The 20,337-nt window shown below is 34.6% G+C and overlaps 1 protein-coding gene across 3 annotated transcripts in view; it reads left to right on the top strand.

Moving 5' to 3' along the window:
• The window catches only part of LUZP2 (leucine zipper protein 2), a 495,099-nt gene that overhangs the window by 246,463 nt on the left and 228,299 nt on the right, over positions 1-20,337 (top strand). For all 3 annotated transcript variants that reach the window (XM_042958956.1, XM_042958954.1, XM_042958955.1), the window contains exon 5: positions 1,617-1,679. In XM_042958956.1, coding sequence (XP_042814890.1) covers positions 1,617-1,679 — 63 coding nt within the window. The remainder of the gene's footprint in view (positions 1-1,616; positions 1,680-20,337) is intronic.

Here is a 20,337-nt window from a genome sequence, read left to right on the forward strand (position 1 = left end):
TACCTTCTTAAAGGGACAAAGAGTGTGACTTATGTATTCAAGTTGCTGTCAGTATCTTCATAGTTCAGATTTGCTCTGAAAATTATTACGACCAAGATAACGATCATGGTAGTTCTCAAGCTTCTGCTTGTTTTATATGCAGTTTGACCATTAAAAATTGGTTTAGATTTCTATTACCATTTGAAGGAATGGTACAAGAACCCCTACACAAGCCAGAAGAGAGTGTTAACATCTGTTGTAAGGGTTTACACAACAGACAAAAGCAAAATGTACAAAAACATGAACAAGACAAATACACATCAACTTCAGGGTAGTGGTTACTTCTGGAGAGAGGGAAGGAAGAAAAATTAGGTAGGACTTTAATAGTAGGTGTAATATTTTTTTTACATGATTTGAAGGAAGTTTAACTAAATATTTACATTTGTTTATTCTTAAGGTTGGGCCCATAGACATTTTACATACGACTTCTTGATCTTTTGTTTATGTCTGAAATGTGTCAGAACTGTTTTTTTTTCTTTTTTAAATCTGTATATATAGTGAAAATTCATTTTACTCCTAAACTTGATTTCTACTGATTCAGTCTATCTCTGTAGATAATGCACATTACCAGTCTCTTTTGTATTATTCCAGGGATCCTCTAAGACTGTGTTGTCCCACTATGTACATAAGACTGCTGAGCATTATAAAATGGCTGGTCCAAATTGAGATATGCTGTTAGTGTAAACCATACAGTGCATTTTAAAGATGTACTGCAAACTCTAATGTCAATTATATCATTAATCCATGACATGTCAAAATGATATCTTGAATATATTGAATTAAATAAAATATAGTAGTGAAATTAATTTTATCTGTTTCCTGTTGCTTTTTTAAATAATGTGACTATGAGGAAATAAAAAATTGGAGAAATTAAATATTTCATCCACTATCATAAAGTTACTCTTTATCATAGTGAATGCTCAATGGCTATAAAGTCTCAAATTTTAAAACTATGCTATACTGACATTGTTTTCAAAATACTCAGACAGATATGCTCAGGGAGAAAAGGTGCTATGTTTATGCAAACATGGCTTGGACAACTGACCTAAGATCACATATGCCAACAATATCATATTCGGAAGGAAACATCATGGTTTCTTTGATGTAGTATTGTAACATTCCGTGTTTTTGAGATCAGAAATATCACCATGCAATTGCTTTCTAACCTGCCACTGATGAAAATTACCTGGAGAGTGTTTTATGAGTGGAGATTTCTAGGTGCAACCCTAGAATCTGGCTTTTTGTTAATTGTTTTGTTTTGTTTTTTTAAAGGACCACATTTTTTTTTATTCAGGTTTAAATAGTTAGAGAATCACAGTTATAATATACACAGTTTCTTAATTAAAAATAATGAATCTTTTACTACATGAGAAAAGGCTTTTTTATGATCAATGGATGTATGTATGAATTGGGCAATGAAAGTTTGGTTAATGAAAATTTTAATCCTTTGTTCTTTTTCAGTATTTCTTTATAAAGAAATAATCATTGTATTATGCTTCAAAAATCATGAAAATAAATTGACAAATCCATAGAAATGAGTTTGAAATGTTCTTACATAATATTTTATTCATTTTCAGATTAATTTTTTAAAGACTGAAATGGAAAGAAAGAGCAAAATGATCCGAGATCTCCAGAATGAGGTAAGATATATTTCAGGCAAATTCTATAAATCAAAAAAAAAAAAAAAAAAAAAAAAAGACAAACCCACATATAGTTTCACCACAAGTTTTGGAGTATTGATCACATGCAAATTTGACCTTATAGTAATGCCCCCTATTTCGAATCCGAGAGACCACCAAGGAGCTGATACCGATGCAAACGCACTAGGGTTTATTTGCAAGCTTGAGCTTGGGCCCAAGTATACCAGACACAGCGGAGCAGGGACTTGGATCCCTAGGTTAAGAGGCGTAGCAGTTTTATAGGGGCCAATGGCCAATGAGATTGTAACACACACAGAAAGTTGCATAGTCATGTCAGTCCACACGCAGGTGGCCAATTGAATTACAATTTACCCTACAGTAACTGTTTGAATTAGCCTATCACTCTGGTCAGAATTGGCGCGCAAGTTTGGCGGGCAAAAGGCGGGGTTTACATTCTTTGGTGGTTAGGGGTTCCGCATTCCTATATGAGCCTGTTTCCAGTAAGGGTGTGCTCAGCGGCTTGTCTAGGGTGGGGGAGTGTCTTAAGCAATAAGTAGGTCATGTGGGGGTTATACATGAGATGGTGGGTGTAGCACAAAATAGAATTAGTCTTGCTCTGCTTGTGCAGGGGTAGGGGATTTTTGTTAAATTCCTTGGGTCCCACACTTATGTGTGAATGGAAAGGAATTGTAAGGTTAAGAATTTCAAAAAGTAGATAATCCCTACTTCTATCTGTATTTGATAATGTTATTAGTTCATGCCTCCCTATTTCATTTTCCTTCTAATTATATTTTGCTTGGACTACTATTACAAATTAATTTTCATTTCATAAATTTATCTATCCACCAAATGACATCAGAGGGGGTGAAGAAGAAGACTAGCTAGAAATTGACTTCCTGCAAGGAAGAGTTAATCTAGAATGAAAAATTTATTTAGGATAATCTTCAAGTAACATAAAGTTTAACAGAAATAGGCTGGAACAGCTTTCGCTATAGCCTTCAAAGTATAAGGACCCTATAAAATACTGTATTTTTTTTTTTCGTCTGATTCTCTGTCTTGTTATACAATCACTTTATTTTCTACAGTTCCTCCATCACATTTCTATTTCTACCTTTTCATTTCCATTTTCTTGAATACAGTTAGTTAATTAGGACTCTTAAACCATGACTAATTAATAATACATTTTCCTTGATCAGTCTCACTAATTATGGTTTAGTTTGAATCCCAAAATAATCACTCTAGATTTTCCTAATCTCTATCTTTTTTAATTCCCTTGTTCATTCATTCATCTATTCCTTCCTTTATTTTTTGAGACATTTGAACAATAGATGAGATACATTATTCACATTATTCCTAAATGGTTTCCATCTTGATATCAAGTTTAAAAAATAGACTTTACAGATGTTTTGGTATCAAGCATTTATCATCAGTACTCTGATTATGACATTAAAATGGCTTAACAGGTGTGTGAAAAATGTACAGAAGAAAGGAAAGCAAGACAGATTTTAAATGGCTTTCTGATGATTCTATTGTATTTTCATTTCTTTCTAATGAGTTTTACTTCTGAGTGTTCTTAAGAAACTTAAGATGGAAGGGAGTTGATAATGGTTTCCCTGAGGGCTAAATCTCGATTTCCTATTTATAGTGGAAAAGATCAGTAGACCAGAGTTACCCCGGAATGCTGAGTGTACTGGGTAATATCTTGTTCACTGGAACTCAGTGAGAGGGTCATATTAGTCCAATCAAACACTTCCAGGGATTATTTAAGAAAGGGGGAATGTTTAAAACAACATTAAAGTCAATATTAAAACAGGAAATAAAGAACATTTGCCTGTGCATGCACAAATACACATACGAACAACATGAACACAGTTGTATAATGGAAGGGTTATAGGTTAATTTAGATCACTAAGCTTCATCAGTTAACTTTAAATCTTAGATAATTTTTTTAAGTCTAGACTATAAGAAGAAATCAGTTTTAAAGTCAATCTATAAATTATTCGTAACAAATATATATAAAGAATGAATGAAATATTTTGTTTCTGGAGGATACCTTTATAGTATGATGTTCATTTTCTAAGTGTATAGGCTAGAATAATTCTAAAACAAGTACAACTTCACAGGAGTAATATCTACTAAATATAAGCTTTGAAATGAAATTTACTACTCACTTTCATCAGATTGAAAATCTGCAAGATGATAACTGATAAGTAGAGACAATTTTTGACTTCCCTAATGAAACCTAATGGTGAACATATATCATCAATTGAAATTTTTAAATTTGACTCCTTTCTATTAATTCCTTGAAATTTTAGGCTTATTATTTTGACAAATGATCATTATGTGTAGAGACTAAACAAAATGATTGACCCATATACGGACAGCTGCCTGGAAGATTTTTAGTTGAAAAGCAAGAAAAAAATCAAACAAGAATTAATTAAACAAAATATAAAGAGGTGAGGGAAACAATACAGGTATAAAGACATTTCTGGAAGAAGCTTGAAGTCCCCAGAGAACTTCTGAGTGAGGGTTTTGGGGAAGTTTCAGTAGAACAAGGGACTTTTGAAAATTATTAAAGAATGATCAACATTTTTTTTTTTCCCATTATGTGAAGGCAACTATTAAAAGACATTTATACATTACCACCTAGGGATTTGGGTTTTAAGACTTAATATATCCCTTGGAGGAGGAAAAATACTCAGATTTTAGAAAAAGCAAATGCTGTTTGAGGCAGAAAGTTTTAAGTTATGACCTGCTTTTCTGCTTATGTTCTCTTGCATGGGACATTCAAGTCACATCTATTCCCCCAGTGTATTTCTTTGTATGAAATTACCACAGTAGGAATTAATAAATGGTGGAAACTCCTTTTGAGATTCTTCATATATGTAAAATCATACGGTATTTGATTTTCTCTGACTGACTTATTTCAGTTAGTGTAATATACTCTAGGTCCATCTATGGTAAGGTCTCATTCCTTTTTATAGCTGAGTAGCATTCCATTGTATATGTATACACATCTTCTTTATCCATTCATCTATGGGTGTACAGTTAGGTTGCTTCCATACATTGGCTATTGTAATAATGCTACAATAAACATATGTCATAGACATTAGCGCATATATCTTTTTAAGTTAGTAGTTTTGTCTTCTTTGAGTAAGTACCAAGTACTGTAATTACTGGATCATATGGTAATTCTATTTTTGGCATTTCCATACTGTTTTCTTCAGTGATTGTAGCAATTTACATCCCCACCAAAAGTACATGAAGATTCTCTTTTCTCCACATCCTCACCAACACTTGTTATTTCTTGTCTTTTCAATACCAGCCAGCCTAACAGGTGTGAGGTGATATCTCATTGTGGTTGTGATTTGCATTTTTCTGATGATTAGTGACGTTGAGCATTTTTTAGGTATCTGTTGGCCAGCTCTATGGAGAAATGCATATTTAGGTGCCCTGCTAATTTTTTTAACCATATGGGTTTTTTTTTTTTTTTGGTGTTAAAATGTGTTAGTTCTTTGTATATTTTGGATATTAATCCCTCATTGGATATATAATTTGCAAATATCTTCTCCCATTCAGTAGGTTGCATTTTTGTTTTCTTGATGGTTTCCTTTTACTGTTCAAAAGCTTTTTTTTTTTTTTTTTTTAATTTGATGTAGTCGGTAATAGTTTATTTTTGCTTTTGTTTCCCTTGCCTGAGAAGACATATCCATAAACATCTTGCTAAGGGTGATATCAAAGAAATTACTGCCCAATTTGTGTTTGTTTGTTTGTTTTCAGATTTTTATTGTTTTAGGTGTCACATTTAGGTCTTTAATTCTTTTTAAGCTTATTTTTGTATATGGTGTAAGAGAGTGGTCCAGTTTTTTTCTCTTTTCTTTTCTTTTCTTTTCTTTTCTTTCTTTCTTTTTTTTTTTTCCCCGCATGTGGCTGTCTAGTTTCCCCAACACTATTTTTTGAAAAGACTGTCTTTTCCCCATTGTATATTCTTGACTCCTTTGTCATAGATTAATTAACCATAGAGGCATGGGTTTATTTCTGGGCCCTCTATTCTGTTTCATGGCTTTATGTGTCTATTTTCGTGTTGGTAATATACTGTTTTGATTACTATAGCCTTGTACTATATCTTGAAATTTGGGACTGTAGTACTTCTAGTTCTGTTCTTCTTTCTCAAGATTGTTTTGGCTATTCAGGGTTTTTTTGTGGTTCCATACAAATTTTAGGTTATTTTTTCTAGCTCTGTGAAAAAAGCTATTCCTATTTTGATAGGGATTGCATTAAATCTGTAGATTGTTTTGAGTATTATGGTATTTTTAACAATATTATTTTTTTTCAATCCATGAGCATGGTATATCTTTCCATTTGTTTTATAATCTTCAATTTCTTTCATCAGTATCTTATAGTTTTCTTAATATATTAAGTTAAAACTTAATATGGTTTTCTTAATGTAGGTCTATTACCTCCTTGGTTAAATTAATCCTAGATAATTTATTCTTCTTGGTGTAATTGTGAATGGGATATTTTTCTTGATTTCTCTTTCTTCTGCTTCATTATTAGTGTGTGGAAATACAACAAACTTCAATACATTGATTTTATATCCTGCAACCTTACTGAATTCATTTATCAGTTCTAGGGAGTTTTTAGGTGTAATCATTAGGATTTTCTACATATTATCATATCATCTGGAAATATGACAGTTTGACTTTTTTCTTACCAGTTTGGATGCATTTTATTTATTTTTCTTGACTGATTGTTGCAGCTAAGACTTCAGGTTCTATGTTGAATAAAAGTGGTGAGAGTAGACCTCATTGTCTTACTCCTGATATAGCAGAAGAACTCTTAGTTTTTCACCTTTGAGTATATATAATATTACCTGTGGATTTTTCATATATGGCCTTTATTATATTGTGTTTTTTTTCCCACTAAGCCTTCTTTGTTGATTTTTATCGTAAACGGGTGTTGCGCTTTGTCAAATGCTTTTTCTGCACCTATTGAGATGGTAATATGGTTTTTATCCCTAATTTAAATTTTTTTTAATGTTTATTTATTTTGAGAGAGAGAGAGAGAAAGAGAGAGAGAGAGAGAGAGAGAGAGAGAGAGAGAGAAACAGATCATGAGCAGGGAGGGGCAGAGAGAGAGGGAGACACAGAATCTGAAGCAGGCTCCAGGCTGTGAGCTGTCAGTACAGAGCCGGATGTGGGGCTCAAACCCATGAACTGTGAGATCATAACCTGAGACGAAGTTGGATGCTTAACTACTGAGCCATGAAGGGACCCCTGTTCTTCCTCTTGTTAATGTGATATATTACATTGACTTATTTGTGAATATTGAACTGCTCTTGCATCCATGGAATAAATTCCACTTTATTGAATGATCTTTTTAATGTATTTTTGAATTATTTTTGCTAATATTTTGTTGAGAATTTTTGCATCTGTTCATCAGCAACATTGTCTTATAGTTTTGTTTTTTGTAGTGTCTTTGTCTGATTTTGGTATCCGGGTAATGCTGGCTTCAGAGAATGAATTTGGAAGTTTCCCTTCCTCTATATTTTGGAATAGTTTAAGAAGAATAGGTATTAACTCTAAAAAATAAATGTTTGGTAGAATTCACCTGTGAAGCATCTGGTCCTGGACTTTTGTTTGTTGGCAGTTTTTAGATTATCTGGTTTTGATATCTCTTATGCAATCAATTTTTCTGCATGCAATCACTGATTTTTCATTTTGTATTTGGTTATTTTTATATGATTAGAGCAAATATGAAAATTTGCACCAGGAGTGCCTGGGTAGCTCAGTTAAGTGTTTGACTTTGGCTCAGGTCATGATCTCTTAGTTTGTAAGTTTGAGCCCCGCATCAGTCTCTGTGCTGATAGCTCAGAGCCTGTAGCCTGCTTGGGATTCTGTGTCCTCCTCTCTCTCTGCACCTTCCCTGCTCATGCTTTGTTTCTCTCTGTCTCTCAAAAATAAATAAATATTTTAAAAAGATATGTATGAAAACATTTGAGCCAAAAAATGAAACAAAGGAACAAAAAAGTCAGCCTGCCTTCTCTGACTTCCATATATATGATAAGTGCATTATCATGTGATAGAGATAATCTCATGGACTCCAAAGCTTAGAAGCCTCTTTGACTTTGCACTTTCAAAATATGCTGTCTTCACTATTCTTTCCAATGTTTTTTTAAAATTATTCATTTTACCCCCTAGGATAAAGTAAGTTTATCTATAATGGTCCTAGATATAAGAAAGTCTCAAAGAATGAGTAGGATCATATGTAGATATTGAAATATTGGACAAATTAGACATTATGGTATGCATCTTTGATTAATTGAAACCCCTTAATGAAATGTGTGAGTCTGATTATCTCCAGGACTTTTTAAAGGAATATATAGTTGGTAATATTTGATTTAGATTGGTATCAAAACATAGTCTGAATCTAATTAGTAGATGGAGATAAAAGGGAAGGGAGGGGAGAGAAAAAATAAAGGAAGGAGAGAAGTAGGGAGAAAGATGCCCCTCCCCCAAACCCCCAGCACTATTTTTTATGGTGGTTTGTTTTAAGACAGATTCTTATGATTATTTTCCTGAGACTCATTCAGGACGGTTCAAGGTAAGGATGAAATAAGTAATCAAACTAAAAATAATAATAACAAAATTCAAGAACCGTAAAAGTGGGCCACACTCTGCCCAGAGATGGAGATCAGAAATTTGTCAAATCTACCTTTTTTCAGTGGCAGGCTTTCCCTCTCACTATTTTTCATGGCTCCATTTTTTTTTTTCTTTCTAGTTTCTCAATTCTTTTGCTCATCTATTTATTGTATGGCTCGTAAAGTTTAACCTGACTCCGAATTACTAATATGACTCCTCTAGCTCCTACTAATAACTGATTTAATCTCTTTTTACATTTGGTTTTATTGCTGTTGTTATAAGTGACTGGGAGAAAATTCTTGCCATAGGTCAAGTCACTGACCAATCTGTAGATTTCCAAAGAATTCCAAATAGCCACGGACATATCCAGACATATGAGAAATAGAACATGTGATTTTAGATGCAGTGTGCCAGTTGCTGTTCTCAGCCTTGACAAAAATAATTCTCTGCTAAAACAAAAAGGATTTATTAACTCATACAGAGATCATACAAAATTGTTAGGAGAACTGAATACATAGCTTATAGGCTGAACGTTAGGAAATACCACAGTATACCCCAGAACTGGTTGTATTAAGGCCAGGCTGTGTCTCCCAAGACCAGGAAGCTGCCAGCCAGCTTGATGCTCCCATCCCTGCCGACTCTGGAATCACACAGCCCTATCTATATCTTGTGCATGAGGCAACGGATAACATCTATACTGTTTTCTCATGTAAATTTCTCATGTAAATTTCTGTCTACATATATATTGCAGGGATCATGTTTGATGAGCAAAGCCCAAGTCATGTCTGCCCTGGAGCTATAATGAATTTTAGAAATGGAGGGAATTGGTTTGTTTTATTTCTAATTTGTTTTCTTTAAGTTTTCTTTAGAGATATGGGTTTAACACTGTGAGTAACTTTCACATTGTCAGAACAGCGTTCTAAAATTTGGTAGCCTGTGTTATTAACAACCTTTCTTAATAAAGGTTTAGAGTACATGATAACCAGGTTTAGTATATGGCAGACCATCACTAAAGGGTTTTGAGTACTTGAGGTAAGTACCACTGACAAACCGTTCAGTTATACATATGTGTACGTTACGATATCTTGTGTGTATAAATGTCATTTTACCTATCTTTATAATGTTATTTTAATTTTGCTTTTCTCTGGATTATTTCCTCAATTAGATGATAACTTTTTGAACTTAGAATCCTACCTTCCCTAAAATATTAGATTTAACATTTTTATTGTAATTTTTTTTAATGTTTCTTTATTTTGAGAGAGAGAATGCTAGCAGGGGAGGGTCAGAGAAAGAAAGAGAGAGAGAGAGAATCCCAAGTAGGCTCTGTGCTGTCAGTGCAGAGTCTGACATAGGGTTCAAACTCAGGAATCATGAGATTATAACCTGAGCCGAAATCAAGTCAGACGCTTAACAGACTTGAGTCACCTAGGCACTCCTATAATTCACAATTTTTAACACACAAAAAACACACGGCCAAGACTCTGTGCAATGAAAATAAATTAAGACCACACTTAAGACTGTTCTTAGCACCAGTAGATTAAATGAGTTGAATAAACACTGGACATTATCTCCAAATTTGGAGATTGGAGTTGGGTTCCCTAATTTGCTATTCTCTACAATAGCGATGCTTAGAGATCCTGTAAAATATAAAGATTGATATCAGAGAATCTCTTACCATGCTGAAATTCTAAGATAACAGAAAAAAAGTATAGATACATATGTGTATTTCTCAAAGGAAAGGGTTTAGATTCTCAGAGGGAGTCCATGGCTCAGAGAAAAATAATAAAGGTCAGTAACCACTGATCTAGAGAAATATCTAGTAAGTTTTAAGAAGAAAACCCATTTTGGTTCAACTCTTATGACTGTAAATCTCTCTAAAACAAATTATTCCATCTTCTTGCCTCAGTAAACACATTCAAGTGAAGATGATGGGTTCTTTCATAATGTGACAGAGTGCTTCAGGGTCATCATTCTGCAAAAGGATTCTCATGGCTGCCTGCAGATGAATAGGTGTAAAGTTTGAGTCAAATATATACTGAGTCCAGGACATGCCTGAGATGTTTTCAAATAATTCCATTACAACCTTTCACTTTATTCCTGATGATTTACCTTGTTTTAAGTGATTAGTTCTGAACAATTGTGGTGACTGGTTATTCTGGCTAGTTTTGTTTGTACCTAGTATGTAAAGTTTAACCATCCCCATTAGGTCCTAGGGCTACTGTGATAAAGTACCACAAACTGGCTGGTTTAAAACAATAGAAGGTTACTTTCTTTACAATTCTGAAGGCTAGACGTTCTAAAATCAGTTCTAAAATCAAAGTGCGGCAGGGGCTTGCTCCTTCTGAAGATTCCAGGAAGTAATTCTTCCTTGCCTCTTTCTAGTTTCTTGTGCCTCCAGAGGAAATCCTTCCCATTTTTGGCCTGTCAAGAATCTCAGCTTCTTGCCTTCATATGACTTTCTCTATGTGTGTTCTCTTTATGGGTTCTCTCTTCTTCTCATACGAATACCAGTTACCAAATTTAGGCCCTACCATAATATAGTATAACTTGGTTTTAACTTAATTACATGTGCAAAGGCCCTCTTTTCAAATATGGTCACATTCTGAGATTGTAGGTGGATGTGAATTTGATACATTTCAAACCAGTCCACCATTTATAGCATTTTGTATATTTCAGGTTAACAGCCTAGGCATTTTTGTTTTTTTTTATAGCAAGCAAGGAGAGAACATTTTATTAGTTGCAAGTCCTGGGCAATATTTTAACAGGGAAAGAGCAAACATTTTATTACATAAAAATCTGTCTATGGAAATACTCTAATATTGTTAATTTAGATGCACATCTAAGATTTATTTATATATTCATTTCTAAGATAAACAGCTTAATTCCTAACATTGTCCCAACTTTGTGCTAGATTCCTGAAGGATATAATAAATATTATTACATTTAAATTATACAAAACAATCTCTGTCTATGAGGAATATAAAGAACAGAATTTAGTAACATAACATTTTTCAGTATAATATATAATGATACATTAATAATTACAAAACCTACACAAAAACATAATAAATATATTGAAATAAGCATTTTACAATAAAATCTTGTAAGGGGGGCAGATAAGGGTAATACTCAGGTCTGGTGGACACCGAATTCATTGAAGAGGTGACTTTTGAAAGAAATAAAAGGACTAGAATTTATGGCTATTTTATTCACAACAAAGAAAGAAAACCAAAAAAAAGTTGATATTGCAAACATTCCCTTGTAAGTGAAAGGTTATTAACTATTTATTGATTTAAAGAAAACAATTAATTTTGATGATTGTGGCTGAATTTAATTTCAGGCCAGCTTACTTATGAAGCATGTATGTATTTTTACTGTCTAAATCAATGCTGTAAGTACGTGTTATAAGAGAGCATTGGGGCAGCCAATTTTATAGAGCCAAAGCATAATACACAGAAAAATAAATCTGAAAATGTCCACTGTAAGATACAGCTACATCAGTGAGCTTTCCACTTTGAAGACACATAATTTTTTCTTAGCATTTCAGAAGTAAGCCAGAACTGCTGTTTTATGGGAGATTACTATCTAACTTATATTTTATTTTATTTACTGCTACAATCAATTAATTCTGCCTAATTCTAGTTTATTACATCAGAATATTAGCTATATGCTACATCTAAAATTGTCTACCATTTTAGAAATGATTCTCAGTTGAAATTGTGTGACATGTGCCCTCGGAGGCAAGTGGGTCACTGTTTCTCTTTTCCAGAAGGGGAATAGCCAGTGTTCTCTAATGTGCTGCTTCAAGTGAAGGAGAGAGTGTGATTTCTTAATTTCGTGTTTCTTGTAAACATTATTTATCTTTTTTATGTATCTCAGAATATTCGTTTAGTACATGAGAAAACTGCACAGAAGACATTTAGCACATATTTAGCTCTTAACATTGGAAACTTATTATCATTATAATTGCTGTCATTGAGTTCTGAGGTAAAATTAATTCATCAATAAGCAATGCTGTGTACAAATATTTCCTTATGAAATGGTTCTAAACAAACAAAAAATCCCTCCCTATTTCTCCTAAATGAAAACAATAAGGTAAGACATTACTCTACCTCTCTAACTTTTAGACAGTCTCATTCCATCTCTCCAAATGTCTCTCTCCATATGGTAGATGAGAAGACCAAGAACCATTTGATTAACATCCCACCAGTTTAGAAAACAATAGCCAAAAGAGATAGTTCTTTCAGATTGTACCAGCAAAAAAATCCCAGAGAAGATTCTGAATAATTATATGGACACTCACCATGGCCAGGGGAATGAACACTTTATTTGTCCATGAATGAGTCACATTTCTGCCCTTTAGTTAGATGGGATTAGCTCTATTACAAACTCTTATATATGATCTAGCATTTTGTATATTTCAGGTAAACCGCTTAGGCATTTAAAAAAAAAAAAAACAGGCAAGAATGGAACATTTTATTAAGTTGGATGCTTAACTGACTGAGCCACTCAGGTGCCCCTGTTTTGTTTTTTAATGTAATGACCGCTGGTTCACAGAATTGGATCAGTCATGATCTGTGGTTCTATGGTTCCTAGAAAATCTCCATCATGTGACACTGATTCTGCAAAGGCCCTTAAAAAATTAATTTAAATAAACACGAGTAAAGACTCTGACCAACATGTGAGCAAAATCTTATTAAAGTCCCTTTTAGCACCATCATCCATAGTTTTTACATGAACAAATTAAGAAATAGAGAGGTAAAAGTCCCACAGGCAGTCGTGGAGTTGGGGTTTGAAACCAGACCAACACAAGAGCTAATACTCTCAGCCTTTAACTAGAGTTTAGACTGTGAATTCAAGTTACTAAGTTCAGGGTTTCAACATTTTTGCACTAAGCCTAATTGAAGTTTGAAAAACTCTCTACCTCTTTTCAATGTAGTTTCAACCATCAAGTGAAACACTTCACCTTTTGCTCCTTCTTTTATTTCCCCCTCTTCCCCACTCCTGTGAAAAGTTTATTCACATTGATGTAGCTAACATCATACGTTTCTTTCAACCTCAGGGAAACTTAGACTTAGAGAATCATTAGCGCAGAGAAACTTTTTGTGCTCTGCACTAAAATAAAACTATTAATATTGTTGAAATAGATTAAACCTACCGTATGTGGGCCCTCAAAATGATAGTGGGGCCTTTTCCACCTTATTTCTGAATGTTGCACAAAGCAACACTAGATGGGGCAGTTAATGTGCTCCGTCATTCATTGAGACCTATGTTCCAAGAATGTTTCTAGCCCCAGGTGAGAGAAACTTCCATTTCCATTATCATTTTCCATTTTCCCTAAAAAATAGATTTCTTAACATACCATGGTCCATTTTAATAACATAAAACTGGTATCAGGAAATTACGAATGAGTTAGTTCATAGAAACATTTTTAGACATTAAGAACCTTCTAAAACTATGCATTATGCCCTATTTAAATTTAGCGATGACTTCTAATCTCTTTCTTACCCAAAACATTTTTTTTAACTAGGTGTCTTCCTCCATGCTTCTGAAACTTCAAGATACATGAGAAGCCCCTGGGGATCTTGTAAAAATGCAGATACTGATTAAGAGCAGGATCTGTATTCTGCATTTCTAACAAGTTCCCAAGAGATGCCAATACAGCCAGTGCATGTGCAATACTTTGAATAGAAAGGCACTTAATAAGTGATTCACAAATGCTACTCAGTGTTACTGAGGATCATTTGGGGAGCTTTAATAGAGAGACTCTTGAATAATGTTTAGAGATTCAGTGTCAGTGCTGGTGACCTGAGGCTTGGCCATCTGCATTTCTTCAGTGTAGGTAGAAGGGATTCTGTTTTAGATGAAGAGTTCACAGAAATGTTAGGGGATGTGTTCACTTGGTAACTCAGAAAGGTCAAGAAGGGAAATCTCAAAGATTAAGCATTGGAACCCTAAAAGTATATTCTGAGGGCATCTGTAGAGTGGGTGTTCTATAGCTATCTTGGGTCTCAGGTACTCTTATTGGCCAAGAAAGAGCAGGACTGATTAAATGGTTTGCTTTAAGCAAGAGAAAGTTCTGCACCACTAGATTTGGATGTGCTGTTAGAACCGAATGCTAGATAGACAAAGCAATCAATGGACATGGTGATATTATAGTAAGGATTTAAGGGGCGCCTGGGTGGCTCAGTCGGTTAAGCCTCCGACTTCGGCTCAGGTCATGATCTCGCGGTCCGTGAGTTCGAGCCCTGCGTCGGGCTCTGGGCTGATGGCTCAGAGCCTGGAGCCTGCTTCTGATTCTGTGTCTCCCTCTCTCTCTGCCCCTCCCCCATTCACGCTCTGTCTCTCTCTGTCCCAAAAATAAATAAAACGTTAAAAAAAAATTTAAATAATTTTATAATCACGGGAAATAAGGCATCTGCGATGTTAAGAAATAAGATCCAGATTTGGGAACCTGTGCTCGAAAGCACGTATGTCCTCAGTCTCCCGCTGTATGACTGCCTTGTTTTAAAATTTCCTTCCTCCTCCTCATCTTGTATCACCACTATCACAACTATTTAGGAACTTAGTGCCTATCATATAGTTGATATTCAGTAACCACTTGTTGACTATTGCCAGCTTTTTATACATTTTTACAATAAAAATATCTCACCAAAGAAGGAGTCAAAACTGCCACTGTCATCAGTTCTCCTGTAGCTAGCATTTTACACGTGTAATTGCACTTCTTGGTGGCAAGCAAGCCCTTTTATATACATGATTTCACTTTGCACAGTCCGGAAGTCAAGCAGAACACATTCTGAAATGGAAGAAAGAGATAAGGAAAACTAAATTCTAGAGACTGTCCACATTGCTTAATTTCAGAGAGCTAGAAGAGAGTAGAGAAGGAATTAGGCACTCCATTTTCCCTCTCCTTTTACAACGCTTTTCTCCTTCCTAGTGTTCTTCCACTCCCATGACTATTGACTTGGACATAAATGTGAAACTAACCACCTAGATAACTGTCTCTTTTAATCTTTCTGCATATCACATGCAGGCATGCATTGTCTAAGCTCACTATTCTTGCTCCAGCTGTGAGAAAATGAACCTCTTTTTTGTATTCTTCTTCATAAAGCTGTCTCTGTCATGTTGGATGTTACACCTCTCCTATTCCCTTGGATTTCTTATTTTCTAGATGACATTACATCCCCTGTAACATAACAGAGAACAGCTATTTTGGGTTTTCAAGGAAATTATACTTACCCTTTTTGTTTTCTAAACAAGTGTAACAAAATTTTATAACTTTTCTTCATAATCCAAACTTACCTGATACATGAATTTGCTATATTAATTAAAAAAAACTATTTTGATTTTTAAGAGGTAAAAAAAAGGAATTTAAGATTTTCAATGATCCATTTATATTGTATTTGAAATAAGGTTTTAATATTTTTCAGGTTCGAGGAATAAATTTTCATATCAAAATGACTGTACTAATAATGCATTTTGAATTATTTTACCATTAAAAAAGAAAAAAAAATAGTCCTTTCTTGTGTAGTAAGAGTTGGATATTTGGCCACTGAAAGGCAGTTTGCTTAGGAGAAGTTTTATTTCTTAGGCTATATACTGAAACTAGTTTTTGTGGACAATCAAAGTTTCATACATTTCAGACATTTTTAAGATTTCAGAATACATAATTTATGTATTTTACTCTTTGTGTATATATACTACTTACCCATTGCCTGTCGCTCACTGCCTCCTTTGGTCACCAATAAGTAGAATTTAAAATAAGATAGTGTGATGGAAGCAGACGTGTGTCTGCCAATGTCCATTCCCCCAGTCCTTCTTTTGGTAGTACAGCAAGTGAGTTTAGCAGGAAACGTATACCGACAGCTCCATTAACTAGCCTCTTGGCAACTGTTGCAGTTAGGGCCACGTTACTATGCCCTAGGCAACAGATAAGAATAAAACTGAATCCATGGTTATATATACAAAGAAAGAGAAAACTGTAGTTGTTTTCTCTTAGATACTTAATTCTTTCTTTTCACTGGGTGGTGTATACCTTTATTCAGTATGATGAAATGATAAGTTCTTGTTCAGTCTGGAAACTCTTTTTATGCCCCAAATTGTCCTTAGGTGTTTCATATCTTATTTGAGAGGAATTTTCCTTTTTTTTTTATGTTTTTGCTCAAATGAGACAAAGTATTGCCACCATAACTGTATATTTCTCCTTCAACTTTTGTAGAAAACTTTGCTTCATCCCTATACTCTTAGAGCTAGATTATTGCCCCCTTCCCTGTGCTCTGGCACAGTTCAGCATTTCTCATATCTTAAAAGTTATCACACTGCATTGCATTTGTCTATGGCAGGGAGGGGCACATACCTATTGTCTCTTCATCCCCAGTTTCTAATGTAGTACATGATACCGGGAAGTTTTTAATGAGCAACTAAAGAATACCTTCCCTGAGTCCTCCTGGAGTACACCTCTATTTTGGGGGAGGAGAGGTGATTATGTTTTTCCTTTCAGAACCAACATTCTGGGGGATGGAATATTAAACCTTTTATTGGTTCTTAAACTATTTGGAATTTTCATTGAAAACTGCTATTGGAGCAGCTTCTAGGCTTTCATTATGTTGCACCATTAAATACACCCCTAGACATAGAACTGAAGATTATTAATGTATCATTTCAAGTTAAGTGTCTTATGAGTCAACAGAACATAGGACAACCCTTATGTAAGCAGACATAGAACTTTGTTTTTTCAGCAATGTCAGAAGCAAGTTTTTTTTTAAGACAGTTAAGTTTCCTTAACTGGCTATAAAAAATCTATCTTTTTTGTATTATACTTTTTTCTTTTTATGTGTAAGTTTAAAATCCTTATCACTTGAATCATCATTAATATTGAAAACATCTACCAAAACATCTTACTTTTTAATTAAAGGTCTAAAGATTTCCTTCTAAAAAAGAGTGGCTATAATAAATTCTAAGGCTACATTTGCATCAGTGTCTTAGTTGTGTTGGTTCTGTTAGATTTTTTGTAAACATCCTTTTCTTCATCCTTCAGAAGCTGCTCATTGATTTTGCCACAAAACGGTAAATACTCCGCTTCCTTTCAAAAGCAAGCTGAGTGCATTGTCTGGCAACAGTGAATCAGAATCTCCATTCTGTCAGTTTTATCACAAAAAGTCTCTTTTTCTCCAAAGCCTTGGGGGTCAGACACTCTGGATATATAAAATTCCTAGTAATTCTAAGTGTCTGAATCCTCCACCTAAACAGGACGATGGTGAATTGGTAGCTATGTAGAAGTAGTTCTCGTTACACTGTATGCTCCTCACCGTAGAAAGTTAGACTCTGCACAAAAGCCCAATTTGGTGTCACTCTTATCTTTCAAAATATTCTCATTTTTTGCTACATGTATACGTTAGGCATTAATGCATGTGCATAAATAAATACGTACACATATATTTACATAAAAGCATTTAGATATTAGATAGAACTCACTTGAGATTGGCCTTTTGGGAAACTGATCCAAATCCAATTATGAATCCAAATGCGAAAATTGATCTAAATACGAATTTCGCAGCTTTGTGAAAATGTAGAACCCATTACAAATGTCTGTAGGTTCCTTGGCTCACAAATACTTTCCTCCCCACGGTCAGACACCATTCAGGCCAAATCTTTGAAAGACACCTCCTGATGACTTTGCAGACTCCTCCCATGTAAATTCATTGACTTTCTCATGTGTTCCCATCCCGGGTGGCAAAGGGCTGTCTGTTGTGGCTTCTATCATATTGCTGGCTAGTTTTCATCAAGGTGGCCCTTATCTGCCACACCTGAGGCACTGACACACTCTAAATTCCTCAGGGCAGGAAAGAAGGGAGAAAGGAAAATGGAGTTAACAGTTAACGGAGGAGGGAGGCTTGAATAAATGTATGGGTAGGTGGATTTAAGATTAATGACGTGTTAAAAAGGTGCACCGGCTTTGATTGTAAGTGTCAATATGTGCATTATTAAATAAAATGTGGGCCTTGCTTGGCAATGTTTCACTGAGTAATTTAAGTAGTCTGTGACCTGTGAAGACATTGTTATTTACTTGGAAGTATTAACGATATATCTGTAGAAGTGTCTGACATTTCATTAGAAAGTTTAATGAGCTTCTCAAGGTGATCTTGGTGGTCAGTTCAGTCCAAACATGTTATTATAATATGATCAGAATGGGGAAGAAAAGCTCAGTGAAGATAAACAAATTATTATGACTGACATTGAAAGTATTGCTAGGATTCTAAGTGATCTTTCATAACACCATTGAAGCCAGGGGAGATCTCAGGCAACATCCTACCCACCAGTCTCCTTTCACAGGTGACAAGCTGCAGGCTTTAAAAAGACCAGGCTGATTCTTTGTGTGGTTGCTTTGTTTCCAATTGGCACTACTTAGAACTCATGGAAACTATGACTTCTGGAAACCGTTCTCGAGAAGTGGTTATTTAAGTTTGTGCTTCCAAGCTTTAGGATTTTTAGCCCTTTAAGTAGAGTCAAGGGATATGGATACACTGAGCACCCCACTGTATTTATTCACTTATGTTTGTTTTGTGGGACCATTTGTCCCCCACTGGCACTTGATAAATAAGCACATTTTCTTTTCTTTTTTAAATTTTTATTTATTTTATGGGACGCCTGGGTCCCTCAGTCGGTTAGGTGTGCGACTTCGGCTCAAGTCATGATCTCACAGTCTGTGAGCTTGAGCCCTGTGTCGGGCTCTGTGCTGACAGCTCGGCCCCTGGAGCCTGCTTTGGATTCTGTCTCCCTCTCTCTCTGCCCCTCCCCTGCTCATGGTCTGTCTCTCTCTGTCTCAAAAATAAATAAAAACATTAAAAAAATTAATTATTTATTTATTTTGATGTTTATTTGATTTTGAGAGAGAGAGAGAGAGGGAGCATGAGCAGGGGAGGGGCAGAGAGAGGGAGACACAGAATCTGAAACAGGCTCCAGGCTCTGAGCTGCCAGCACAGAGTCGGACGTGGGGCTCCAACTCACGAACCGTGAGATCATAACCCGAGCCTGATGCTTAAACTGATTGAACCACCCAGACACCCCAATAATTACATTTTCTAGCCAAGTCAATACAAAACCCTTTTGTGAAGAGATTATAATGTGTATCTTAGGGCAACCTGAAAACAGGAAGCATATTATATATTTCATGATTTTTATTTCATTATTTCTGTGAGTTTATATATGTATATATTTAAAATATATTTAATATATTTTTATATATAAGACATTTTAAAGGGTAAATTTATTTTCCAACTGTAATTGCAGGCATGCATGTTCAATATAGAAACAAAAAAAAACACAACAAAGAAAATAATAAAAAAAACTTTTATTTTTTTCCTTGGAAAGAAGAGTTGGAATATGGGAGCCTATCTAACAAACAGAATCATGATCCTTCTGTAAATGAAATGTATTATGTTTTTCTTTCCAGTTGGTATTTATAAGGATTATCTCACAATACTAAAATTTTTTTTTGGTAAACATCAGATTAATGGCTGCTTACTTATAAAACTTGTCCCTCACCTAAAGAAATTATGTACCAAACTATCTAATTATCTACCTAACGATCTATGTATTTGGATAATAATTGATTTAATATTTTGAAGTCTATCTGTATCCTGGAATGTATTACATATTCACCTACATTTTATTCTGGATATGGCTGTCATGAACAAATTTTCAATAAAAAAAGGTCTATATCAGTAAATAGAATGAAGTTATTTGTACATTTCTTAGTAGGATTTGTCCACTTGGAAAATAATGATTGCCAGTGAAACATACAAGGACTGACAGCTTTTTTAAAAATCTAATTCAGCCTCAGTTAATAAACATAATTGAAGAATGAGTTGGTTAATTAAATGTTCCTGTTAACTGAAGTTACACAAGCTCTGACCTATGCTTCTTGATCCCCTGTAATGATTTTAAAAAGACCTTATTATTTCCACATCTATAATTGGGCATCCTTCTGAAACTTCAGCCAATTAAGTTCTTATAAA

Source organism: Panthera tigris, chromosome D1, assembly GCF_018350195.1.
Source record: "Panthera tigris isolate Pti1 chromosome D1, P.tigris_Pti1_mat1.1, whole genome shotgun sequence".
Taxonomy (NCBI): domain Eukaryota; kingdom Metazoa; phylum Chordata; class Mammalia; order Carnivora; family Felidae; genus Panthera; species Panthera tigris.